The sequence below is a fragment of the Triticum aestivum genome, chromosome 4D, assembly GCF_018294505.1.
Source record: "Triticum aestivum cultivar Chinese Spring chromosome 4D, IWGSC CS RefSeq v2.1, whole genome shotgun sequence".
Lineage (NCBI taxonomy): Eukaryota > Viridiplantae > Streptophyta > Magnoliopsida > Poales > Poaceae > Triticum > Triticum aestivum.
Genome location: NC_057805.1, coordinates 23854900 through 23882160, shown reverse-complemented (window position 1 = coordinate 23882160; position 27261 = coordinate 23854900). Strand labels below are relative to the sequence as shown.

The following is a 27261-nucleotide window of genomic DNA, read 5'->3' as shown; positions in this document are numbered from 1 at the left end:
GAGAACGATGAAAAGAGTGGTGGGAGTGAGGCATGGACGGTGACAAGAGAAGAGGGGAAGCTTGTGTTTGTGCTAGGCACACCTGGCTAGAGAGGCATATCGATCGATGTGTGCCATAAAGAAGGAGCTGGGGGTCCTACACACACCGTGGGTGAACGACCTAAAGTGAAAAGACGAATTTGCGCGATGGAGCTAGAGAATGCTGAGGGAGGGTGAGAGGGATGCGGGCGTGTGCATGCACAAGAGAAAGTTAGCACTAGCTACAAAGATAAGAGGGTTGTGTGGGTGTAAAAGACGAATAGAGATCATATATACTTCATTATAAAAAGCGAATTCGGATATTGGAAGAATTTATCATAGTGTTTCAAACCGATGCATGTGTGAATATATATAACGGTGATACACATGTTGTGGTTATGAACATGTTATACTACATTTAATATATTTTATCTCTACTCTTATAAAAAACGGAGTTGTTGATGATGGTGTGCCTGCCATCCTGCATTATAGGTCGTCCAATTTATATCTGGCGGATAGCAAGGAAACTATGATGGTTGAAGTTGGCAACAATCATGATTGTAGATTCTTATTGAAATAGAGAAACGAATTCAAATTTAGTTTGAATTGCAGCGGTAGTATAGACATTTGGAATGCACTAAAATGTTGGTATGAGTAGGTTACATGCATTATACAGCAAGCGAAAAAATTTAATCAGACATAACATGGATTCATACTCCCTCCTTCCATCTATATAGGGCGCAATGAGATTTTTAAGACCGCCTTTGACTATTGACAAGATTAATAGTACATGACATGCACAATGTGAAAATTATATCATTGAAAGAACCTTTCACAGATGAATTTAACGTCGTGCTTTGTGTAAGTTGCATGTCATATATCATTGCTCTAATATTTGGTCAAAGTTAGCATCGAAAAACGCATTAGGCCCTATATAGATGGAAGGAGGGAGTAGCTTTGAATAGCATTTGTATAGTAAAACGGGGCAAGACTCTCTCTTTGTGTGGTGTGAATAGTTTTATTTTTTTCGTTTTCTTTTTGGTTGAGGGAAGTGCGAATTGATTTGGTACGTACAAGTACAATATTACTACACGTTAGGCTTGTCCCTAAAATTCAACCCGCGTCTTGTTATATCCCGAAAATTCAGATATCGTGCTCCCAAAACTGGCGCCTTCACAACCCGCGCCTTGCCATCCCGAAATTACAACGCGCGCGAAAACTCCCTCCAACTGCCAAATCCCGACACGCGAAATCCCCCTTCTAACCCTGAGCCGAAAGGGCCGCTAGTTCAAATCGGTGGGGGGTACTTTTGTAACACACCCTACATTTTGGACAAGCGCGTCCCTAAGTCATGCTTCACCCCCTCCCATCGCCCCCTTTTCGCCATTCGAAATCCCAGGCCGCCATAACCTCTCTGCTCCAGCCGCGAAACCCCACCCTCCTCCATCCACCACGTCACCGCTGCCCAGCCGGAGCCTCTTCCCCGACAACGTCGTCCACCGCAACAGCTCGACGTCCCTCGTCCACCTCCCCGGATGAGGATCCGTCGTCCATCTCGCCGTCCCGCCGGTTCAGCCGCCCCGTCCTCCACCTCCAAGGAGCTGCTCCGACAATCGCCTCGTCTATCGCGGCTGCTCCATCCCCATAGCGCCGCCTTAACCTGCTCCACCGGAACCGCAGCATCCTCACCGACTCCTCGGACGAAGCCGAGGCCTACTCGGCACCACCAAAGAGGTTGTACACTCATCGCATCGCACCTTCTCCTTAACTCGACCTCCCGGCGCCGACGGTGCTCCATCCCGCACCCCCATGGAGCGGCTACCTTGAAGCCGGCGCCGCGGGCGACATCTCCACGGCGGCTCTCCCCCAGTGCGAGGCCCCTTCGGCGGCGGCGTCCATACCAGCCGGATCTCCTGCTGCTGCTCCAGCTCTCGCTCGATCGCTCGCTCGCCCAGCTGCTGCTGCTGCTGCTCTCCCCCTCACTCGTGCTGCTGCTCTGCTCCGATTAAGCCACACTTCAGTCGACTGAATTGACTTTTGGGTCAGTCGATTTTCAGGGGTTGGGGGGCTCGCCGGAGTTAAGGAAGAACCACCCGCAGCGGGGACGGGGGCTCGCCGGAGAGGCACCCCACTATCTATCTTAGGGTGCAGGGTGGGGGCCTAGAGGGCTGGCCGGGGCGGCGGTGGCGAGTTATTTCGGAGCGGCGAGGCGGCGCTGGGGCCGGCGGTTCGGCCGGTGGTGGCTGGCGGCTCAGGGGGGTGCAGGTTGAAGATGAACTGTAGGCCCTCCCTAAACTACATGTCAAGTGCCTCTCTGCTACCATTGCGTTCAGTTTCAACAGTAGCATTCAGATTCCACAGTAAATTTCAGTTTCGACAGTTAAGTTCAGAGTCAACAGTTTTTACCTCATCTGTTGTAGTCAGGTGGTTTTTGGTGATGTTAATTTTACATCCATTTTACATCATCTATTGGAGATGCTATTAGAATCCCACTTGAGATTGACGATGTCTGTCTTGTGCTGCTTCAGCCTTGACGTCTTACGGCTCACCGGAGCTGCTCCAACGACAGAACAATCCATCACAACAGAGCAATGCCCTGGACGTCGCCTACAGATTCCTCAGATCTCCCTCCACACCTCCGACAGCCACCTCTGCCTCAACTGCTTCAGCGACCAACCCAATGATGCTGAGGTCGACACGGCTACGGCAAAGAGGTTGTACACTTGTTGCATCACTTATTACTATACATTCACGTCGATCCATTAGGGCTATTTTGGTTCAACGGAAAAACGTCGATCCACTGGTTGTTACCATCACTCTAAATTTATGCATGCTCTCCTTACATAATCTCACCATATTTTTTTCGTATGCATGTCAGATATTGTACACAGTCATGCTGAACATGTAGAGAAAAAGAGAAGAGTTTTGCGCGGCAATACAATGTCATGCAGACATCGCTCCATGGTGGGTTCAATGGCAAACCCTCCCCACCCATCTCCAGATTGTAATCCAGAGGAAGATATCTGTTCTGAGGCGGATTCAGACGCCGCTGACCACTCCTATTTACCCCCCAAGGTGTTTGCTCTACCTTGGCATGATGATGTTAGTCATATCATGCATATGTTGCCTTGCAGTGCCTACTTTTGACATCATATATGTCATCTGCTTAGTTTAGACATGTCCTGTAATGCCACCTGTTTAGTTTCTATATCATATATGGGAATTATGCAGTCTCATGTCTTTTAGCCAGCCATAATATATGTGAAATATGCAATGTCATCCTGTTTAACCAGGTATCATATATTTGAATGATATCTTGCCCATCCTTTTCTTCATTACATTTCCATTTGTCGACAATGTTTGTACATTAAACTACTCTTCCTGTGAATCAGCCATTTGGGTGGGAGATGGAAAAATCTGGAGTGAAAACAAGGCCTTCAGAGCAGACAGTGCTACCTGTCGAAGCAGATCTCTTGTTGGGTCCTGATAGCTCCTCAGAGATGGATTCAGAGACAGATGACCGGTCCTATTCCCCCACTGAGGTGTATGCTCTAACTTGGCACGGTTATACTGCTCATATCATGCATACGGTGTCTTGCATTGCATAGTTTAGACATCATATACACAATATTCAACACCATGTTCTTAGTTCAGACATCATATCGAATGCCCTCTGTTTAGCATATAAATCACATATGTGAATTAAATGATGCGATCCTGATTACTTAGATAACATGTAGGTGAATTATGTCATGCGATCCTATTTAGTTATTCATCATATCTTTGAATTATGTTATGCTATGCTATCCAGTTTAGATAGACATCATATATGTGAAATTATGTCATGCTATCCGTTTTAGTTAAACAATATACATGTCAACTATTTCATGCCCTCTTTTTTCCACACTATCTATTGCATCTGTCTCTCATACAATGTCTGTACATTCAACTATGTTTCCTGTTTATCAGCCATTTGAATTGGAGCGGGTGATGCCAGTATCTAGCGGACTAAAAACACGGTCTTCAAATAAAACAGTGCTACCTCTTGGTGGAGATAGCACCCCGGTTGTACATGCACAAGAACCAGCCCTACCACACATAACCCAAACTCTCGCAGATTGTACCCCTACTGCGATGGACAGAGAACTAGCTTCACCCAATCTAACCCCAACCCCAGCCGATAGTAACCCAGTTCCTGTTGACACAACACCATCTCCACCACAGAGCTCCCAAACAAGAGCAGTTAGTAAGCCAGCTCCAGTCCCCAAAGGGCCAGTACTATCACGGCGAACCCCAACTCCACCAGTTAGTACGCCTATTCCTGTGGAGGAAGCACAACCAGCTAGTCGTAGTTTAGCATCTATCGCATTTGATGTTGTTAAATCGTATGTGCGTATCTTCCCATCTTGGAAATATTATACTGAAGATGAAGGAAAATGCCAGTTGCAGGTGTTTGTCCAGGAGTTATGTGTAAGTAATGTTATTCATGGCAATTACTTTGCTTCGTCTCATACATCCTACCTCCATGATGGTTATAATACAGCAAATTTTCCCATTTTTCTCTATAGAGAAGGACCGATTTGGAAACTCAGGATGAGGTAACCTGTGCTAATACCTCTGCTATCTTCAAGAATGCTTGCTGGCAGTATCGGAATTACCTGAAGAAAACGTACTTCACCAGCAAAGAAACTCATCAAATTCCCTTACGTTCTCCTGAGACACATTTACTGGACGATGACTGGGAACGCCTTATTCTGTACTGGTCCCGAACCAAGAATGTGGTAAGGTCTATGAGCTCATTTTCTATTTTTTAGTATTATATTCTTGCGTTTTACTGTACTCTATTCATGTAGAACAAGTGCCTAAACCTGAAGAACAACTGTTCCAATTTAAGATTCCATTGCTATCATAGTTCAAAAAAGCGCTAGGCGTTAATTGTGCGTTTTGCCACCACCTTGCGCTTTACTGACCAAAGCACATGCTTATGCGCAGTTATGCACAGATTATGCGTAGTTATGCGCAATGCATTTTGCCAACGCCTAGAGCCTAGGCGTGCTTAAGCGCTCGCTTAGGCGCGCCTTTTTTAACTATGATTGCTTTGCTCTTGTATCACTGTATTTACTCATACAAACTTATTTTTAAATTGAAGGATCCAATCGAAACTCCAATGGCACAGCAGGTATGTTCACGCATGTTTCTTTAACAGGTTTGCTCTTATCAATAGCTCTGTTGATTTCAATTTCAATTGTGTATACAGTTGACTATCATATCATGCACATTACTAGCATCACAACAGAGCCAATAGTGTTGTTGTACATGTAGACCCGTGGTACCCATCTGAAATCTTGTTGTGCCGTGTAGTTTCCCATGCTTTGTATTCTTTCACTGCTGCTTTGTCTTGAACTGATATGATTTGAACCATGTCTCTATTTTGATTTGGCAAGACAATGCAGTGACCATAGGATATAGATATATGTTTGTTTGATGCTTTTATTATGTACTAGTACTTGGCAATAGAAGACTTGGTAGTTTAATCTTGTCCACCTTACTAATGAACTGGTTCACCGAAATGAGTTTCATATACTAGTACATGCTAAACTTGTTATGTGTCTGCTTGTTTCTTCTTTTAAAATGCTGACAGAATATTGGGGAAGAGTGCCTTATTAAGCAATGGTAAAGGAAGTAATGCAGATAAGGTTCATGATAGTGACACATCCTTGTTGGTCTCCAACAAAGCTGATAAAACAGCTAAGGAAGACTATCTTGAAGACAGCGAGACAACCCCAAAGTCCTGTCTTGGTTTAGTGTTCGAGTTATTGGCCACTACCGCTTGCACAAGCTATTCAAACTCACTGTCTGAATCAGTTCGGTTTCTTGAGTCTCAACTACAAGCTGAAAGACATCGATCAGCTGTGCTGCGACAAGAAGCGGAAGGACTGCGGAAGTCCCTGGAGCATTCAGATGCATACTTTCTGGTGCAACAGCAAGCGTTGGAGGATTTTAGCGCCAAACAGGACAAAGCTAATCAGCTTGCTAAGCTTATTGCCAGCATGGTGGATACCCAGGATAACGTTTCTTGAGCTCTTCTGAAGTTGTTTCAGTTATGCTCTTGTTTTGCTGCCGCGTTTATTTGCACTGGTGGCCAATTTTGACGGCCAGTGTATGTAATGTGCTGCTTTGTTCCCTATATTTGCACTGGTGGCGAACTTTGATGCCCAGTGGATGTAATATGTGTAATAGCGGTAATAGGCTAGCGTTAATTGCTTGCTTATTTATTTCCTTATTGTCTTGTTTAGTTGTTTGCTTGTAGTCACTGCAGTTCTTTTTCTGTTTTTTTCTAGTGGCCACAATAGCCTATTTTTGGTAACTAGGCCAAAATAATCGTGCAACACACGGACTGTTGTAACCATGGGCCTCCTGCAAGCCGTATGATCCATGGGCCTTCGTCCGGCCGTAGGATCCATCGACCTTCTATACGGGCCTTAGGGTCCATGGGCCTTCTACGGGCCGTAGGGTCCATGGGCCTTCTACGGGCTGTACGATCCATGGGCCTTCTACGGGCCGTACTATCCATGGGCCTCATACGGGCCGTAGGATCCATGGGCCTTCTACGGGGCGTATCATCATTTCGTCAATCATGGGTCGTACTATTCGTGGACCATAACGGGTCATTAATAGGCCGTATTTGATAACTCTATGAAAACAGCCCAACGGTTTTTTTGACATGAAAACGGCCCAACGTATTAACGGTCCGCAAACGGGCCGACTGTAACGACGGGCTGAATTTGGCCCACAAGCAGAAAATGACAGTAACGGGCCATATGTAACCGAATGCTGCAAATGAGCACAAGAATCAATGGGCCCTGAGAAGGCCGAAAGATAACTTGGGCTGGAAACGGCCCAATGGAATAACGGGCCGTTAATGGGTATAAAGTGATACACTGTTCATTACGGGCCAGTTTCACCACGAGCCATTAATGGGCCAAGAGTTACAAAGGTCCTCATATGGGCCGAAAGAAGTCATGGGCCACACATGGGCCGGAAGTTAAAACGGGCTGAATCATATTGGACGGCCCAGATGACGCTACTGGGCCTAATTCGGATAGGGCGTAACGGGCCCTGGGTTAGCGGGCTGTAAATGGGCTATATGTGAACAGGCCGTTAACAGGCTTTCCGTGGGCCGGCCCGCCACCTTTTGACCAACTCAAACGGGCCGGCCTCAGGAATGGGCCTTTGTTGGGCCGTGCCACGTGTCGCCGTATCATAGGCGCCTTCGGTCCAATGAGTGGATGACATCTGTCCCAACGGTGAGCCGACACGTGTTTCCTCCAGCCAATGATGATTTTGCACGTGGAAAATCCCCATTGGTCGGGGCTATTAACGGGTTATCTGATCCAAAACCCGACCCGATAGCTTAACGGCGTTCCGTTACGGTGGATGCCACGTGTCGGTCACCCTTGACGAAAGCACTTCTATGACGCGCGATTTATCGTCATGGAAGTGGACACTTCCGTGATGATAATGTTGGTAATGTCATGGAACACTTCTACGACAGCACAGGTATGACTATCTTGATTCTGTCATAAATTTGTCATAGGATGTACATGCATGACAAAAAACGCGACCTACTGTGACAAACACGTATCATCACGGAAGTGTATTTTTTTTGTAGTGTTGGGATGAGGGAAAGTGGCTTCTTTCCTTTTCTGAACCGCCATTCCGCCCAGTTTCGTATTGGGTCCATCTGTGAACTCTGTACGACGGTTTAAGTGAAAGAAATCTCTAAACAGTTCGACTGTAGGTTCCTCTTGCAGATAAGCCTCACAGAAGACTTGGAAGTGGCAGATGTTGGTCACAGAATTGGGACCGATGTCTTGAGGGCGCAGCTGAAAATTGGCTAGTACATCTCGGAAAATTTTCGAACCGGGAGGGCTAAAACCTCAACCCAGATGGTCAGCAAACACGACTACCTCTCCGTCCTTGGGTGTAGGAGGATTTTCCAGGCCAGGAACCCTCCAGTGGATGACATCTTTCTTGGCTAAAGCGCCCATTTTAACAAGATTGTTTAACTGCTCTTCGGTTACTTGAGAAGGAGCCCAATTGCACTTATAGACTTGCTTGGCCATGGCAATGGAAATCTGAAACATGATTATTGCCGGTTTAAGATTTACAGTGGACAACCGTACAGCGGTATAAGGATATAAGCATATTGTTAAACCGGAATTGGTTATTCATAAACCGGAGTCTGACAATGGAAACAGTACAATGGTGAATGCATTGGCGGTTCAAAAGGGTACTAATGGTATCTACCGGGTCATCATTTTTTCTGTGAAGTTAAACCGCCTAATCTGGTATTAAAGGTATAAAGATGTATAAGTGAAGGAAAAAACAAGTTTCATAGTTTGGCATGGGAATTTCAGATCTGCCGTGTGTTGGATAATAAAAATATATTCTGGTCTAATATCAAGCGCTCAAAAAGTTTAGTAAGTTTAGATGAGTTGGATATCAAGCAAGTGCCTTAACAAGAAGAAGGAGTCTAAACTACAAAAGGCGCTGAAAATAGTCAGATCTAACCGACCATTGGTGCTACCGAAGGAAGAACAACTTCAAGCTATGAAGAACACCGAACCCTAATGGCGGATCTAGGGCGAGAAGAAGAGGGACTTACTGGTGCAGGAGGAAGCAGCGGAGGATCACCACTTTTCTCTGATACGATCAGGTTGATGCAGCGGCCTTTGTCGAAGCAGAGGCGAAGGACGACGGCGGCGGCAGAGCTTGAGGGTCGGTCGGCGCGAGGAAGACGACGACGCGAAGAGGCATGAGGGGGAAAAGTGAAAGTGACCCCTCGGCCCTATTTATAAGATGAATGGATAAAGGGCAGGCGCGAGAATCGAGGAGCCCGAAAAATAGGGTGTGTGACAGCTTTGTTGCCTCGATCATCAGAGGCCCATTAATGAAGGTGGGTTATACACAGTTTTAAATAACATATGACGTCACGGCGGTTTACCATGGTCTTGGAAGATGACGTCACGGCGGTTTACAAGATTACGTGAAGATGTTGAAGAAGAAATTTTCTTAAGTGTTGAGGATTGACATGAACCAGTTCAAATCAATCTGGGGCCTAATGTTGGGGATATTACCACTGAGCGTAAACCGGCCAGGAGAAGCCGGGTTAACCCCATAGTAATTCATTATATCTGAAGCCCATGAAGACAGACAGTAACGCTTTATGAAGGCCCAGGGCCCAGAGCCGGTTTAAGGCCTATAGACATAAACCGGTGTTGCTATGTAAACTTGTGTTGTAAGATAGAAAGAGCAGAGACTAGGCCGGACAAGCTTATGAGCCGGCCTCGGGATTCTGTAAACCGACGGGCGTCAACCCATGTATATAAGGGGACGACCCGGCGGCGGTTCAAGGACAACAGACAACAACTCGAGACTCAGGCAAAGCGTATTCGCTCCCTGGTCATCGAAACCCCAGCAATTCCATCACAACTAGACGTAGGCTTTTACCTTCATCGTAAGGGGCCGAACTAGTATAAAACTCTCTTGCGTCCCTTGTCCGCTTTAACCCCTTTTAGCTAACCCGTAGCGATGGCTCCACGACTAAGTCCTTTCTCTAGGACATCTGCCGTGACAAAACCACGACACTAAGTAAAGTTGTTACTTCAGTCAGAGGATAATACTCCTCCCAATCTAACACGACACAAGATTCTATCTATTTTTTCAAAGTAGGATTTGGTAAATTGTTCCCCCAAGTAAAATTTCTGCCATGAAAATCAAGCTCTCTCAGACCAGCCTGCTCCGGGATAGCATTGAAGATAAAGCTCCGATGTCCAGGAGTCCTAGGTTTATTTTTCTCAGAAGCTTTTGTAATTATATAAAAAAAACTATAAGTACATGGTTTATACAATAATGTAGAACTCTAGAAAGTCCAGCTAGAAACCAAGTTTTCCTCTCAGATTGTGCATCACCATACATCATCACAAGGTCTCAAATAAACCTGTTTTTAATATCTTGAACAATCATTTTAATATGATACCCCCCCCCCCCCCCTCCTCTTCTTCGGAAATAACATCAAGGGTGGTATAATTAACCCCCATCAAAAGGCCCCGCAAGTACAAAATGCCAACGGAAGTCCCTGCCAGCACAGACATTTGCAAATCATTTCTAGAAAAACTTTGTCTCATAGTTTCCTGGAAACCCAGGAAAGTTCGATCAATGTCTTAACGTCTATATCTGTTGTTTGAGGACTTTTATTTTGCGGGGGTGTTGCTTCAGGACAACCAAGGCACAAACATCCAACTAGTTCTTGTTGTTTTGAACATTGCTCTCGTTGAACCAAATTCGAAAGACCAAAACTCTCCTGGGCGTGTGGAAAGCACAGGTGAGTGACAAACCCACTCTCACGAAATCCATCGCCTATTCATGTGGACCACATACACCCGTGGACTACACCCACAGCACAACGGTACCCCCGTCCAGCCCCTCACCGTCTACCCGCGTACACCGCGTCCATCCAGGAACCCCCCACACACCACACTGCACAAACTGCGACGCCCACGCGGCCTTTCCACCCCCGCACATACTTCCTCTCACTGCCCGTGGGCCCCGCTCCCCCGACCCCACCCGTCATAGAGACGTTCGGTGCGCGCAGCCTCCATTCCCTCGAGACACCTCGCCCCCATCTCCACCACCCACACCAGCCAAGGGGCACACGGTCTCCCCCCCCCGCCTCCGCGCGATCCAATCGCCTCGCCGTCGCCGCCGCCCGCCGCCGCCGCCGCCATGTCCTTCCTCGCGCGGGCGCTCCGCCACTCGAAGCCGTACCTGCCGTCGCGCGGCCCCGCGTCCTGCCGCTGGATCTCGTCGACGCCCGCCGCGGGCTCGCCCGAGGCCGGCGCGGCCGTGGCGCCCGCCGACCCGGAGCTGCCCCCGCCGCGGGAGCCCGTCGGGGGCGCGCGCGTCGAGCTGCCGCCCAACCCGGAGGACGCGCTCGAGGTGTTCGTCGACGGGCACGCCGTGCGGATCCCCAAGGGCTTCTCCGTGCTCCAGGCCTGCGAGGTCGCCGGCGTCGACATCCCGCGCTTCTGCTACCACAGCCGCCTCTCCATCGCCGGCAACTGCCGCATGTGCCTCGTCGAGGTCGAGAAGTCGCCCAAGCCCGTCGCCTCCTGCGCCATGCCCGCCCTCCCAGGTCAGCCCGTTGCCGCCGCCGCCGCGCCCCATTTTGATTCTTCTTCTCAGCGTGTTATGTGCATCGGCCGCTCAGATCCGTTCAGCTCATAGAAAACCAGCACCTTAGGGTTCTCACGTACATTTCGTTTAATCGGTAATGGTTGTAGAGACTAGAAATACGGACTTAGTTAATTGTTGTTGGGGTACTGAATGATCAGTCAAGCGTGTGTGATTTCTAGTAGTACGGTTTGCGGGAGTTCCTGACCTTGGAGTGTCTTATTTGTTGGATTAGGGATGAAGATTAAGACGAACACACCAATCGCGAAGAAGGCAAGGGAGGGAGTCATGGAGTTCTTGTTGATGAACCATCCGCTGGATTGCCCAATCTGCGATCAGGGTGGGGAGTGTGACCTGCAGGATCAGTCCATGGCCTTTGGGGCTGACCGCGGTCGTTTCACCGATATGAAGAGGTCGGTTGTGGATAAGAATTTGGGCCCATTGGTGAAGACGGTGATGACCCGTTGCATCCAGTGCACAAGGTGATGTTTTTGCCTTTTTGGTGCTTCTTGGTCAATGTTTATGAGTATTCACTTTATGTAAAGTCATGCATATCCGGTTTCTATATGTTTCCACTAATGTAGGCGATTCATATTTCTAGCGTTGTTAGGTTGAGAGCTTTAAGGTTAACAACTGGTAGAGGAGAACGTTCCTCCTAATATATTCATGTGCTTCGAATAATTTACTGGTTCTTAGTTCGTGTTGTCATTGTGCAGTCACATTTATGTTGTCATGTATTGTTTTATTGACATTATTATTGCAGTAACGCATCATCCTTTGTGCAAAATAGTTTAGCTACCTGTGCAAGCTCTAGTTTACCTTTACCTTTTGCTAGTATGTAATTTTCAAATTTCTCTCATCTTACAGGTGTGTCAGGTTTGCATCTGAGGTTGCTGGTGTTCAGGACCTGGGTATGTTAGGCCGTGGCAGTGGTGAAGAAATCGGAACATATGTGGGGAAACTTATGACAAGTGAACTATCTGGAAACGTTATTGATATCTGCCCCGTTGGCGCTCTTACATCCAAGCCATTTGCGTTTAAAGCTAGAAACTGGGAGATGAAGGGCACTGAGACTATTGATGTTACTGATGCAGTAGGGTCCAACATACGCGTTGACAGCAGAGGTCCTGAAGTTATGCGCATTGTTCCTCGTCTCAATGAGGTATGCTTATTCTCTGCTTCTTCGTAGTTTTGCCTGTTTTGTATGGTCATACTGCCTGATACTTCATGGTAATATTACTATATTAAGTTATTAACCATGTCGTAAACCCCCAGAAGCCATAACATATGCTAAGTCTGTCGTAAAAGGTTGCCTAGCGTATGAAGAAGGCTTGTAGGCACTAGGCACCACCCTCCTACCTTAAGCGTGACTGTCTTGCCCATGTAATCAGTAACTAGGTGCTAGGCGATACCTCCTGCCCTTCTAGTGCTTATGCTTCTGGGAACATTATAAATGTTACAATATGGTCATTACGGAAATTTCTGTCATGCTTTCTCAGAATGGCATCCATAACTCTTGTCGAAAGATTGTTCAATGTTGTTAAACGAACATCCAAATTACTGTGTGTGCTTAAATTATTAGGTTAACTGCTCCATATGCATTAAACTGTTACTTAACAGTTAAACCGTTGTATTATTATCAACTAAAAAGCACGGACACGGGGACGGAAAGACGGGGATATGGGATACGGCGTTTTTCAAAAACAGCCATTCGGGATACGGCGAGCATGTATAAAATAAAATAAAAATATGCCATGTAATATACATTTAAGACAGAAAATTAATGAGAAAGAGATCAGAACAGAGAATAGTGCCCCATTTGGTGTCTCTTTTATCAAGTTCCTCATTCTCCCATGTCATGTCGTCATTGCAAGCTCCATCCATCTTGCAAAACACATCAAACACAAACAGTAAAGAAGATTAGAAGACAAGACATAATTGGAAGACTATACAAGCATGGGCTGCAGCAGCACAAGCATGAGCAGCAGCAGCAGCAGCATAAGCGGCAACACAAGCAAGCAACATCCAGCAGCACAAGCAAATCTGAAGAATAAAAGAGGAAGAGATTGAGGAAAGAGGAGAGGGGAGAGGCTGCTGGGGGTAGCGCCAGCGGTCGCCGGTCGAATCCAGGCGTCGCCCTGGGTTGGGCCGAGGCTGTTTTGGGCCAGGCCGTGTCCCGGCGTATCCATGTGTTTTTTTCTTCTTTTTTAAATCAAAATTCGGGTGATACAAAGTTCGTGAATCCTGGCGTATCCCCGTATCCCGCCGCATCATTATGGCAGTTTGGCACTTCCAGCCGTGTCCATGCTTTTTAGATTACCAATGCTGCCTCTCCCATACAGTGACATGTTACCTTGGTATATTTTGTAATATTAGTAGCTTGACAGTGCTCTCAGGATTTGTTCTTCTTGCAGAGTCATATTGTAACTGAATGCATTTGTCATAGCGTGTCTTATTTGCTTCCACTGTTTTTGAGTCGAACGACTAGTCGTGACTGAAAGTCGACTCAACATGTCAACTCAAATCATTGGCTGAGTCGAGCGACTTGATCGACTAGTCTCGACTAGTCTAGGTTTTTGAGTCGAACGATCCAAACCTATCCTGCGACCCTCTCCCTTGCCCCTTGGCCGCCGCCGCCGCCCCACAATCCTGCCGGCTGGCGCCGCCGCAAGCTGGGTTGCTGCTCCTCCCCTCCCCCCTGGTTGCTGGCTTGCTGCTGCTCCTCCCCTGTACCTATTGCTTAACTCATGTCGACTAGTCGACCATGAGTCACGACTAGTCAAGAGTCGCTACCCCAGAACGACTCGTCGACTCGAAAACATTGTTTGCTTCACATTAATGATCTTCCTGATTCTGGACCTAAAAGAGATGGAAGTAAATGTTGGTGTACTGTGAGAATATAATACAACATACTCCCTCGGTTCCTAAATATAAGTCTTTTTAGAGATTCCACTACGAACTACATACGGATGTATATAGACATATTTTAGAGTTTAGATTCACTCATTTTGCTCCGTATGTAGTCCATAGTGGAATCTCTAAACAGACTTATATTTAGGAACGGAGGGAGTAATATAAAGTGCTCTTTCATACTTTTGCTATGTAATTTGCTTAAGGAATGGCTAGTTGACTGAGCCTTCCATCCTTAGCCTGCTAATTTATTTGCTATGAAAATGAATACCCGATTGAGCATTTTTTTTTATCATTGCAGGATATCAACGAAGAATGGATATCTGACAAAACACGGTTTTGTTATGATGGTTTGAAGAGGCAAAGACTGAACGACCCTATGATTCGTGGTCCTGATGGCAGGTTCAAGGCAGTGACATGGCGTGATGCTATTGCGGTTGTTGCTGAGGTTTTGAATCAAGTCAAGCCAGAAGAAATTACCGGAGTCGCTGGCAAACTTTCTGATGCAGAATCCATGATGGCGCTGAAAGATTTTGTTAATAAAATGGGTTCGGATAAGGTGCTCTGTGAGGGGAATGGTCCGAATCCACCAGCAGATATTCGATCAGACTACCTAATGAATACTAGCATTGCTGGTCTTGAGAAAGCTGATGTCTTCCTTTTGGTTGGCACACAGGTAAAACTCTGGTTTTCTTGCTCATGATCATTTCTCAGTTGCTTTCCTTATCTAACAATATGCTTAGCTTGTTGTTCTAGTAGTGTATATTCCTGTGTTCTTGGATGTGCAACTGCTTGAAAGCATCTTTTAAAGCCATTGCGGCAATATCTTGCTAGAGTTTATAAAAATGACCCCTTAATAGAAATATTCCATGACACATCACAACATAACATGTTGAGCACAAAGTAGCCTCTAATTATATACCATTGCTAGTGTTGTTTTTCTTTTCGCAATAGCTAGTAGTATACTTGTAATAATGCAGCTGATGTTTCTAAAGAATTGCGGTTACTTTCTTCAAACGTATCGTAGCAGTGAACCATCATTAAATAGACGAATTTATTTGCGAGTCTGTTTGATATCCAACTTGTGAGACCAAGGGAATTAAGATGTGCTGTTTGTCCTTCATATATTCTGTCACCCCTTCTTTTCGGTCATCCAACTATTCTGAGTAACATTTTTTTTTTGCCTCCATAAAACAGCCAAGGGTGGAAGCTGCTATGGTGAACGCAAGGATTCAGAAGACTGTTAGAGCAACACAAGCAAAGGTGGGCTACATTGGTCCTCCAGCAGACTTCAACTATGACACTTGGCATCTTGGCACAGGGCCAGATACCCTTGTTGAGATCGCTGAGGGCCGACATCCTTTCTGTTCAATACTGAAGTCTGCAAAGAACCCAGTAATCATCGCTGGAGCTGGGTTATTTGAACGAGAAGACCAAGGTGCTGTGTTCTCAGCAATTGAAACCGTAGCCAAGAAGTTCAATGTGACAAGACCGGACTGGAACGGCCTTAATGTCCTATTGCTCCATGCTGCACAGGCCGCAGCTCTTGATCTGGGCCTCGTTGCTAATCCCACCGAGAGTGTCAAGTCTGCAAAGTTCCTTTACCTGATGGGAGCCGACGATGTAAACCTGGACAACCTTCCAGCGGATGCATTTGTGGTTTACCAGGGGCACCATGGTGACAAGGCCGTGTACAGGGCCAATGTTATTCTGCCATCTTCAGCATTTAGCGAGAAAGAAGGCACCTATGAGAACACCGAGGGATGCACCCAGTGGACCATCCCAGCTGTGCCTACAGTTGGTGATGCCAGGGATGACTGGAAGATCGTCCGTGCTCTTTCCGAGGTTGCCGGGGCTCCACTGCCTTACGACAGCGTCGCAGCTGTGAGGAGCCGGATCAGCATGGTGGCCCCAAATCTTGTGCGCGTCGACGAGAGGGAGCCATCGGTGATCTCTGCCGAGGTGAAGCCTCCAGTAAAGCAGCAAGTGAGCCCGGCGCCATTCAAAGCTGCCGTGGAGAACTTCTACATGACCGACGCGATCACACGGGCTTCCAAGATCATGGCTCAGTGCAGCGCAACCTTGTTGAAGAAGTGAGACCCTGCTCTATGTACGTCCCCTTGAAGAAGTTAAATCATCGGCATACGAGATTTTAGTTGCTTTTCCATTTCACTCACCAGTTGTTGTTGCTTGGTTGGTTGGGAGCATAAAATTTGGACTGCCTCTACCCTAGCTAGATCCGAGGAGCAGCGAAACTTGAAAGCAGTGCATTTTTCTGTAACGTGTGAGAAGCGGAGCATACTTAATAAGCTTGTTTTGTCCTTTTGAATTAGACGGCAGCCGCAAGCAAATAATTTTGTTGTATTTTGGGTTTTCGCCTGCTCGTTTCCCGGTTCCAGGATGCAGGCAAATGTAGCTGTATGTGCAAATTAAGGTATACCCCCATTTTATCATTCACTGGTGTGTTGAATGGCACATAGCTTTGGACCTTCCTCTCGTTGTTCTTTCTTTGAATGGTTTATCCGGATGCTCTGTCAATGCTGCATGCTTGTGCTGGCAAAGATGAGCGTGAGACCATTGCACATTGGCAAATAATTTCTTGTCAGGGAGATCCTTGCTGTGCTGCTACCCTTGCGAGTACCACCAAGCAAAACAAGGCTCGTACCGCGCCTTATCCTCCCAACACAACCTACGCTCATCGCGCCGCGCTCCAGCACCGTGAGCATGGCGTTGCACTGCGCTGCCGCCGTCAGCGTCTCGCCGTCCACCGGCCAGTGCCTCCTGCATCGTCAACACCACCGCCGGTGTGCTGTGCCAAGGCCACGGTTCCGGCCGCAGCCACGCGGCCTGACAACCACCGGTGGCCCTGCCCGGTGGGCGTGCGGCGCCAGGAGGCGGGTGAGGTACGAGGAAGAGGATGAGGACGAGGAGGAGTACGGGCACAACGAGGAGATGGCGCGGCTGGAGGCCTACAGCGAGGGAGCGCGCGACGTGGCCCTCCTGGTCACGGCCGCCGTCGACGGCGAGCTCGAGCCCGTGCTCGTCTTCAAGGTACTCCGATACCGATCCACCAGCGCACACGGATGCACGTTGCTTCTTCTACATGTAGCCCATTTGGTTACGGATGGATGCCTTGTTGTGCGTGGTGGCAGGGCTTCTCGTCGAGCCTGAGCGGGAGGACGGCGCCGGACCCGGCCATGAGCGTGCTCCCGGAGAGGGCCGTCATACAGCGCGTCGACGTGGTCAAGGGGCCGTTCGACCCCAGCAACATCGAATACCTCGAGAAGGATCTGCCATGGGAAGAATTCAAGAGCCGCCTCCAATAGCAAAACATGTAATAGAATTGTACTGTAGACAGGTTGTGAATCTTCTGCTGTTTGTGACCAATCAGTTCAATTGGAGATCAAGGCATGAAAAAGATGATGAATACGCATGGAACTTTGGAGGATCGTGAGAAAGCATCATCAATTGAACAAAGAATACATCATCTGCATTAACATAATCGATACGAATCATACAGGAGGCCAAAGGATGGTTGGCCAAAAGAAGCAACGGTGTCTGTCCATGTCCCGGTGGTAGCCACAAGACAACACTCGGCAAGAAAGCCCGTGTACAAAGCATATGCAAAACGAATGGAGCATCTCTACTACACACGTTCTATCTGTTCCAGCCGCGAACGCTCTATCGGATCAGATCAGATCATTTCCATGCAACCGAGTCGATCTCGTTCCTAGCGGACTTGTACAGCTCCAGCTTCTTCACGAGGGAATCCCTCTTCTCCATCAACGCGGGATCCTCGTCCAGCATCGCGCTCAGCTGTTTCTTCTGTGTTGCGGAAGCAAAAACAAATGGAGAGCAAGGAGAGATGCTTTAGTACAATGCCCAGGAGGTTGCTATAATACTACTTATGCAAATGCAAATCAACGCAAGGTTAAAAAATACGCAAAATTGAAGTCTGGTGAAAATTTTCAATTTGCCCACTGACTGGTGCATGGGTAAATTGAAGTGGAAGATCAAATGCATCTCTGTATTTATGTGCGAAAATAGTAGATTCAGCAAGTAGTTAGCAAAAACATACCTCTTTGCTTCCTACATGCGCATAGAAACGGTTGAGCAAGTTTCTTTTTGCCTCCTTCACTTGACAATGCACAACGGCTTTCGGAATTGTGTTCCTCAATGTATCGCAAACCATGTTGATGTAAGATGATACATTTGATCCTGAAACAATGGGACGGCGTCATTAATACTGGTATATTGTAAACTGTTGTCGACTCTGTTAAGGTCGACTCTGTTAAGACGTATACGTAGTGATTGACTCTGTTAACATGGATAGTTTATCTACACTACAATCAAAGATGCATAGGCGAGTTTGTCCTTCATCACGTGCAATTATTCCAAGCCCTGAGGTTTTACGGCACGAAATACATGATCCTAAACAAAGGTTGATTACTGCTTCCTCCATTTTGCTGTCTCATTCAAAAATATTTGACAATTGAGAGAATCAAAAATATTTGTCCATTGAGAGAATCAATAGTAGTTAATGCAATACTTTCTACATTCAACTGTACGATGATGCTTTGAAGAAGTTAACATGCAATCCGCAAGCTGTTTGGAAGGCAGAAATTTCACATGAAACAGGACCATGAAAAATTAAAACAATGCAAACAGGGCCTAAAGCTGGATGCACCACCAGCTACTGGTAATGGGTTGTCTGGATATAAAATTGATTCACATGAACTTGTTTGATCTGTCATTTGAGGACTTCATTGCCTTGTGTTCATCCTAAAACAGTTGCCCTAACCAATAGTACCTTGAAAGGATTGAATAGTAACTTACCGATTCTTCTAAGATGGTTGTCCTGATATCTGTCGTTGGCCGGAGTGTTGTTGTTAGCTCCTTTGTCTGGCTCAGTAGGAAGTTTCCTGAAGAATTCTACTGTTAGGTAACTGGCCTCCATGTCAACTAGACGAATAACTGTCTTTCGTCCATCCTCACGGAATCTTTCTAGGCTTTCATTTGCTGCTGCAGCTATATCTGATTGAAGCGTTGGGAAACGCTTTAATTCCTGGCACAGTCAAGGTAGCCATGATATATAAGAAATGAGAAACAGTCCAAGGCAGGAGTGACATCTGGCAATCACTCATCCATAACCAAAGTTCACCAAAAATAAAAAATTACAATCACCTCTGTTGCTGCAATCGATCTCCGGACTAGCTCCTTCAATACCAAATGGACCTGCAAATTATGAGATCATCAGCAAGTGCATGTAGCTAACAAAATTATGCTCCCGAACAAGCATTGCTATCACATATCCTCCTTATGTAAAAAATGAGAAATGTGAAAATTCCACTCTCGCTCTAGTCTCACTGCTTCCCCATTTGAGCATGCAACAAACTTACTAAACCATTCCCATGTTCAGTACTTTGACAAGATAATGGTTCCCTTTTATACTACTTAGGAAGTTTCTCATAGTCCAGCAATATCCTGAGTTAACATTATAATGAATAAATACCATAAGCTAGAACCTAGATTCTAACATGAGAAGATTAGTTAAGTTGGCATGTTCATATATCAGTTACTGAAACATGAACCAGTTGCTTAAACATTAAGGAGCCTCAAAAGGAGTCATGGATAAAAAAGTTATACCGCATCAACTGAAGCTTCAGCTGGGCCCCTAAAGTAGCTGAGTGAACTATCTATAAGCCTTCTGTAACCTTGCTCAGGAGCAATCAAATGGGGCTGGTAACCATCAGCCTCAGAAATGACTTTTCGAACATTTTGCAATGAAAGATGTTTATCGAAAGGAAGCTTTTTCAGTGCTGCAGGTAACTGGTGGTCAAAGACACCATAAATGCGATCTCCACCTGGTCGACTGGTAACAATGAATAATGAGGGTAAATTATCAGAAGCATTCTTCCAAACAAAAAAGGAAAGCATGCTTGCAGTATCTTCACTATATATCTAGGATTGCCACTTTATCAACATATAAGGCATCATTATGAAAGGAAAAGTCACATTTACAAAATGGCTAGTTGAACATCTTACCCGCCATCTAAGTGCTCTTTAAAAACACGGTCAAATGCGCGACACATGTCCAATATCGTATACAATTGTGCCTGTCGATTATGTTAAATGTATGAGAGAAATGTTATATAAAAGTTGTTCAGGAATATAGAATATGCTTGCCATTAACATCACTGTAAATGAACATTCCAAGCTGTGGTGCAAATTACTTTTCAGCTTTTATGTTAGTATGGTAATTCTTACCCCAGCGTCACCTCCAATTGGCCTACCAAGTCGATCCAACTCAGCTTCAATTTCATCAACTGTCTTGTTGATCATTGATATAATACTTGGAATTTTGGCTTTGATCACAGCCTCTAAATGCTGGATAAATAAATGGAAATACATCAGCAAACAGTTTATGCAAAATTGAAATTTTTGGCAAAGTTAACAGAGAGAGCAAATGACCTAACCTGTGACAGAAGCTTAGCAAGATACTCGGCACCCATTTTATGTGCCAAGTGACCATAATCAGGACTACTTTGAAAGTACTCTTGTTCTTTGCGACGTGCTGCGAGCATGTCAACATTTTTGTTGATATCAGCCTGCGAACGGTTGACAATGCCCACCCAGGGGTGCTGCAAGCGATATGACCTCCCTTCGAGTACCTAGGGTCAATTAAGAAAGGAAAGTTTAAGTGATATGCTCATCGAGGACGAGTTCATAGCAATTGCAAGACCACATACATCAATAGCATTGGTACCCTTGTCCATCAAATCAAGTTTTGTTACAACTCCAAAGGTCCTTTCACCTGAAAATGGAAAGGGATGTCAAAAGAAAGAAAAGAAACTTGCCAGATTACCATGGCGTGATAACGACAAAAGGTATATTTATAATTCTTGTTTTATGCAAAGTAGATTTGAAATGCTGCAGGAACAAAACTCAAACTGCACCTGTAGGATCCACTTCCTTAGCAAGCTTGATAGCATCTGATGTTGCTATATCTTGGTTTGCTGGAGAGATAGCCAATATAATAGAGTTTGGCTGAAGTTTCCAGACAAAGAAAAGAGGTCAAGAAAGTTATAGATTTTAACCAACAAAATGGTCAATCGTCTTTGCCTCATGTAATGATGTAAATAAAAACAGGACTCACGATACAAATATAGCAAGAGACCAACAATGAACACAAACTTAAGACTGGTTCTTAATTTATTATACCAATTCCAGAAGGGAGAAAAATATGCCGAGACAGCACCATTATAATACCATGTTTATTTGAGCTACATTTACTTCATGAATATTCCGTGCTATGCTATGCCAGTTCTAAGCATTACTCATGTTTTAGCCTAATCAGTATAGCAAACCACAGCTGTGATTATTTTACCTTGTCAACGTAAGTCCGGACCATGTTTTCAATATCTTGCACAATAGACTCTGGCTGCCCCTCTGTAGTAGATAGTTGCAGTTAGGACAGTTATATAATAATGCAATAAAGAATTTTATGCTAACCAAAGAAGCAGCAGCTAAGTCAATAAGGGAAACATTACCTACAGCAACCTTTGTCAGGCCAGGAAGATCAATAAGTGTCAAGTTAACAACTGCACAAAAAAGGTTCCCAATTAAGCTAGTTCAGAAGGTAAAAATAAAATAACAAAAACTAAGATATCTAATCAGCACATAGAAATCTTTAGGAGTACGTGCATGGACACATTTTGCCAAAAAAAGGCTATAAATTTGAGAAGTAGATACACATCAACAAATCTAAACAAATACCCAAGTCTTACCATGTGGAGAATATATACTCAAATGGATAGGAACATTTGATATTGCTTTCGATTTTCCAGTCATGCGGTCAGTTTCATCAGCAATCTCTTTCCTAACAGCAGCTGCATTAAAGTTTTAACAAAAAAATAACTTAACATCACCACAATACAAACAAAAGGGCAGATCAGTAATCACATATGCTTTGATGTCATACACCAATAATAAAACAATTAAACATCGAGATTATCATGCTAAATAACAGTGAACATCCCAGAACTTAACAAGTACAACTGCCAGGAACAATGAACTGGTTCACACACTTTCACAAACTAATGCAGTTAATTCTTCCACAAATGAAATTGCCCCATTTTCTAGATTGAAGTTATTGTTCATGGTACTTAAAGAAAAGATAAATCAATGTAATTCATTTGATTGAGTGCTACAAATAACTAAGTTTGCTGCATGAGGAAAACTAAAATACTACATGCTCACCATGTACCATTGGGAGTACCTGTTGTCATAATGCATGGGTCTTCAAAGTATTTAATATTTATACACTGCGCATAATTCTTAGATGTGTTATAGTACTATACATTTTCTTTCATTGTTGAGTACTCTAGTACAGCTTCAAATGAAACTCGTACCACCAAATATATGCTTGGTCGTTGGCAAATATTACACTAGTGAGAACATGTAATGCTAATGGAATTAGTTCCTATGAAATCAAATATATGTTCGCAATTACTACACTAGTGAGAAGCATGTAATGCTAAAGGCAAATATTACTTCTGAGTTGTAGGCCACAATGTCATTTACTCCTTAGTTCCGACCGTACAAAGATATTTGATCATGCGGTATGCTTCTATGATATTTTCCCCATTTATAGATACTTGAATATTTTGATATGAAAATTGTGAACACACATTTGATAGTAGGGCGGTGTTTATGCTAAGTGTATACTTATTTGCAAAAGATAGATCACATAAAAGATGTAGTTCAGTGCACCAAGTAAAATAAGTTGATGCAGAATGCTTTCTTATATGTATCTCTCTTGGGTCGGTTACAATTTCAACAGGTGGATATTTTGATGCAAAAGTGGCAAAAACAGTAGGGCAGTGTTTATGCTAACTGTATTATACTTATTTGTAGATGTATTGAAATAAGTAGTTAGGGAATGCAGGGTGCTTTCTTATATGTTCCTCTCTCTGGTCGGTTATAATTGCAAATGAGAGCAGCTTTTAACAGCACTAACTAACAATTTGAACTGAAGAAACTAATTGCAATTGAGAGCAGCTTTTGACAACACTAACTAACAATTTGAACTGAATAAACTATACAAGCTGCTGGGCTGCAAGCAGGCACAACGGAGCATAGGCCGCTTACCAAAGTCGGAGAAGCGCTTCCGCGGGGCGTGGAGGAACTCGGCGTACTCCTGGCCGCCCTCCGTCTTGTGCAGCTGCAGCACCAGAGGCCTCCTCGTCACGATCCCTGGTCAAGCCAGCAATAACGCAATTTAGTGGCTCAGGACCGACTATTTGAAAGAAAACATGGCGATCCAGCGCGGGATTACCAGATCCACGGGGCAGGAAGTCCCTCCCGACAATGCTCTCGAGCACCGACGACTTCCCGGAGCTCTGGAGACACGAGAAAACGCAGGGAATGAGTGGGCGGCCCGGCGGGCAGATCTGGGCGCGGGGCCGGCGGATCTGGGGGGCGAGCGGGGGCGGGGGCGGTGGCGTACCTGGCCTCCGACGACGGCGACGGAGGGGAGCGCCTCCCAGAGCGAGCCCCCGGCGCCGCCGCCGTGGTCGCCGAGCACGGTGCACGCCTGCTGGATCCGGTTCACCAGCCCGATCAGGCTCCCCATCGTCGCCATCTCGGGCGAGCCCGCGCGAGCGCCTCCCTCCCTTGGCTCCTTCCAAGGCTTCCGCGGTCGCCGGCGGCGAGCCGGAGCAAGTGGTGGCGGTGGGGGTTGGGATCTGTCTGCCGGAGTGGGGAGAGGAGGAGGAACCGAGAAAATGGGTTAAGCTAAAAGGATTTTAAAAGCGGAGGTTATATGTGGGTTCGGGAGCGGGGCGCGAGCTGGGTGAACCGGGCCTGCTGCGCCGTCGTGGGCTCCCGGGAGGTGGGATGGGAGGCTGCGGGTGGGGTCGGGAGGTATGTGGCGGTTGAACGTGGTGGATGGTGGGTCTGGGGTGGACCGGGAGCAGGGAGCCGGAGCCGTTGGATCTCGGCTTTGTGCTGCTGCTTCCAGCTGCGGGCGACCGACGGCTGGGGTGTGGGGCCCACCTTTCTGGTGCGTGACGCGTGAGCAGCACTTACCTCCATTGGCGCACCTCGCGTTTGAAATCAACGGTGGGCACACGAACAGGGCAGTGTTAAACAGTACGGCTATCACTTCTGCCAGTAAGAACACGTTTGGTTGCTCGCACTGTTTTTTTTTCCTTTGCATACTTTTTTTTTAGAAACAAGGGCGAGGCCCGGCGTTGAATCAATGACGCTCTTACAGACCAGATGGCCACACAACACACGCAGACACAACAACATTAACACGGACACACACAAAACAGCAAAAGGATACACGAAACTATAGAGCCAACCAGTAGGCCATCGCAAAGCCCACACTCGGAAGCTTGACCGGACGATGCCTTCGGTCGACGCCGCGATCTTGTCAAAGAGGAGACAAAGCCAGGGAGGTGAATTGTCGTCGGAGGAAACCCATCTGTCATCAAAGAGGAGACGCCGCGATCTTGTCAAAGAGGAGACGCCGCGATCTTGTCAAAGAGGAGACAAGGCCACATCGGCGTCACGCCATCCGTCTCCGCTACCAAAGAAGGCAACACCTACCCTCTCTCCCTAGCTCATAGGGCGCCGCACCATCGGCATGGCGGAGTTGCCCCGGGGCATGCATGGACATTGAACAACCAGAGGCCCAAGGTAGGACGACAGGCACCAGCACCTCACCTCGCGAAACACCTCGTCCATTGCGACGCTCGCATTCGAAGCACACCACGACACACGACCCAAGCAGCCGGACGAAAGCACAGTCGAAGACGCGGAGAGAAGAAAATGCACGACGCCATGGGGCACACCTGCCACTGAGCAGCGCCAATGAAGAACACACCGACCGCAAACAGCGGCTGACCACCTGCACGAGATCATTGCCCACCCTCCCATTGTCCAAAGGCGACGCCTTCAAGAAGGTGGACGACGTCGGAGCGCCGCCGCCGCCCAAATCCGAAGGATTTTGATTTCACCAGGGACACACATGGGAGGGAACATCAATCCCACCCACCCACTCCTAAGGTGGTGATCTCGACCAGCGAAGCGACTTCCTCATCTTCTGACCCTAGTCTGCGGCAATGGGATTTCTCGGACTCATGTCAGGGCGAAATCCCGGCTCAGCTCGCCGATGCTGCCAGTGGCGGCACCCGCAGGTGTCGTTTCCCTTCTTGGAGGCGCCACCATGGCCGTTATTTGTGCCCTTCTTCGAGCATCGGCGAAAACCCTTGGTCTGATTCTTCGTATCGAGTGGCGTCACAACGTCGCTCCCCTTCTTGAAGGCACCATCTTGCTTGCACGAGGCGTCCCAGGTGTTGGATCTGGAGACGATCGACGTCTTGCCGGTTCGGCTTGCCCCTACCTAGGCTTGGTGGTTTAGCTGTGGGCTTTTTCCTTTGTCCGGGATGAGCATCCCGTGTCTCTCTGCTATAGGTCCCATGTTCACGTCTTCTCATGGATGCATTCGTGCCATGTGTTGTACCGTCTTATGTACTCATTCTACTTTCATTCTATCAATGTAATGATACACAAGCTTTGTGTATTCGCGAAAAAAAGATAAGCAACTAAGCAAGTGAAAAACTTGTGTGTATGTTCTATACAAATAATGTGATCTAATTAATTATTCTGTAAACTATCTCTCAATATAATATAACTAATATAATATTATAATTAAAAAATTAAAAAATTCTTCACAAAATTGTACCCTGCTCTGCTCTGCTTTCGTGTTGTGAGTTGAGAAAGAGAACATATCATCTCGAAAAGTGACATGTGAGCATGGGCACATAGTAACATCTGAACAATATAATTTTGTCTTTTTTTAAATAACACATAATACAACGCATTGTTGAACGAAATTTCACAGGTAACTAGACCAAATGCATGCGTATTCGTGTAAAAAAACATTTTTTTCAAACCTTTTAAGCACCTTTTTGGAGCAGTTCAATATAAAGTGCCCCATGCACTGAAAAACTGGTGCATATCAACTCTGCTTTAGAGCATATACAGCCGGATACATCAAATTTGACATCTCAAATGTCTGCGGACGCGCCCGCAATGACCGATCACACCTTAATTTTCCTTTGCACAATCGGATACTTCAACTAGAAAAGCTCAAATTCATACAAACACGTGCAACGTAAACTATCTCTACGATGCAACAAAAAAGTCTGACTACTATATCAACACATGCCATTGGACAACCAAAAATTGGCATGTTCTACCGTCCGGAGTTACTTGTCGCAGAAACGGATGTATGTAAACAATTTTTTTGAAAACACCCCATATATTAATTTGGTAAAACCATATTCTTACAATCATTCATTACAAACGTAGCCACACAGGGCGGAACACTATTACATAAAGCACCATCGGACCTACTATCCAAACTAAATTTAGCAATCTCGTGCGCCATCCTATTAGCCAGCCTATCAATCTTCGCGATCTTTAAATCCTTAATAAGTCTTGATACGCTCGACGCCTCTTTTTTGAGATCCCCAAGAGGAGACCTGTCAATGGAATCTTTGACCAGAAAAGATGCAACAAAAGCACAATCAGTTTTCAGAATAATTGGTTTATGAAAGGTAATACCGATGTATAACCCGACAAGGGTCGCACGCAGTTCTGCTTCATCCACACTAGTATAGAAGCGGATAAAATCCCATGATGAAGCCAAGAGTTCGCCTAGGTTATTCCTGGCCACAACTCCAACACGGGCAGATCTCATACTGTCCACTAAACTAGCATCCACATTAATCTTAATGTAGTCAGGATCCGGGGGCTCCCAAACTCGACAACCAAACTCTGGTTGAGTTACATACCTTCCATTGTCGATCACCCCCTTACCTTTGTTGCTCAAATCCACTTGCACACACACATGTATTTGCCGTGGTAAAGGAGTTCCAATAGTTTCCCACAAAGATAACAGAGTTAGATAATGATTCTTTCCCACTTCCAAAGATCAGATCATTCCTCAGGTGCCAAGCTCTCCAGAACATGAACGTAACTTGCTCTAGTACTGATGACCCCAATTGGTCAAGCAGAATAAGAAAC

General features: G+C 46.0%; 3 protein-coding genes across 3 annotated transcripts; 2 read left to right on the top strand and 1 right to left on the bottom strand.

The window, feature by feature from the left end:
- Window positions 1-10695: 10695 nt before the first annotated feature.
- On the top strand, window positions 10696-16620 carry LOC123095882 (NADH dehydrogenase [ubiquinone] iron-sulfur protein 1, mitochondrial). Its single transcript, XM_044517456.1, has 5 exons — window positions 10696-11215; window positions 11489-11735; window positions 12121-12415; window positions 14465-14839; window positions 15361-16620. The coding sequence occupies exons 1-5, from the start codon at window positions 10807-10809 to the stop codon at window positions 16258-16260; spliced, it is 2226 nt and encodes a 741-aa protein (XP_044373391.1). The 5' UTR covers window positions 10696-10806; the 3' UTR covers window positions 16261-16620.
- A 138-nt stretch (window positions 16621-16758) lies between these two features.
- Window positions 16759-17581, top strand: LOC123095884 (uncharacterized). The gene is made up of 2 exons (XM_044517458.1): window positions 16759-17214; window positions 17316-17581. The coding sequence occupies exons 1-2, from the start codon at window positions 16888-16890 to the stop codon at window positions 17487-17489; spliced, it is 501 nt and encodes a 166-aa protein (XP_044373393.1). The 5' UTR covers window positions 16759-16887; the 3' UTR covers window positions 17490-17581.
- Window positions 17582-17631: 50 nt separating this feature from the next.
- Window positions 17632-23968, bottom strand: LOC123095883 (phragmoplastin DRP1C). Its single transcript, XM_044517457.1, has 16 exons — window positions 23672-23968; window positions 23501-23564; window positions 23314-23418; window positions 21951-22052; window positions 21714-21764; window positions 21551-21612; window positions 21120-21210; window positions 20913-20977; window positions 20640-20834; window positions 20431-20550; window positions 20209-20279; window positions 19810-20035; window positions 19348-19398; window positions 19000-19228; window positions 18242-18381; window positions 17632-17988 (listed from the first exon to the last, which is right to left on the bottom strand). The coding sequence occupies exons 1-16, from the start codon at window positions 23804-23806 to the stop codon at window positions 17863-17865; spliced, it is 1833 nt and encodes a 610-aa protein (XP_044373392.1). The 5' UTR covers window positions 23807-23968; the 3' UTR covers window positions 17632-17862.
- Between the last annotated feature and the right edge of the window lie 3293 nt (window positions 23969-27261).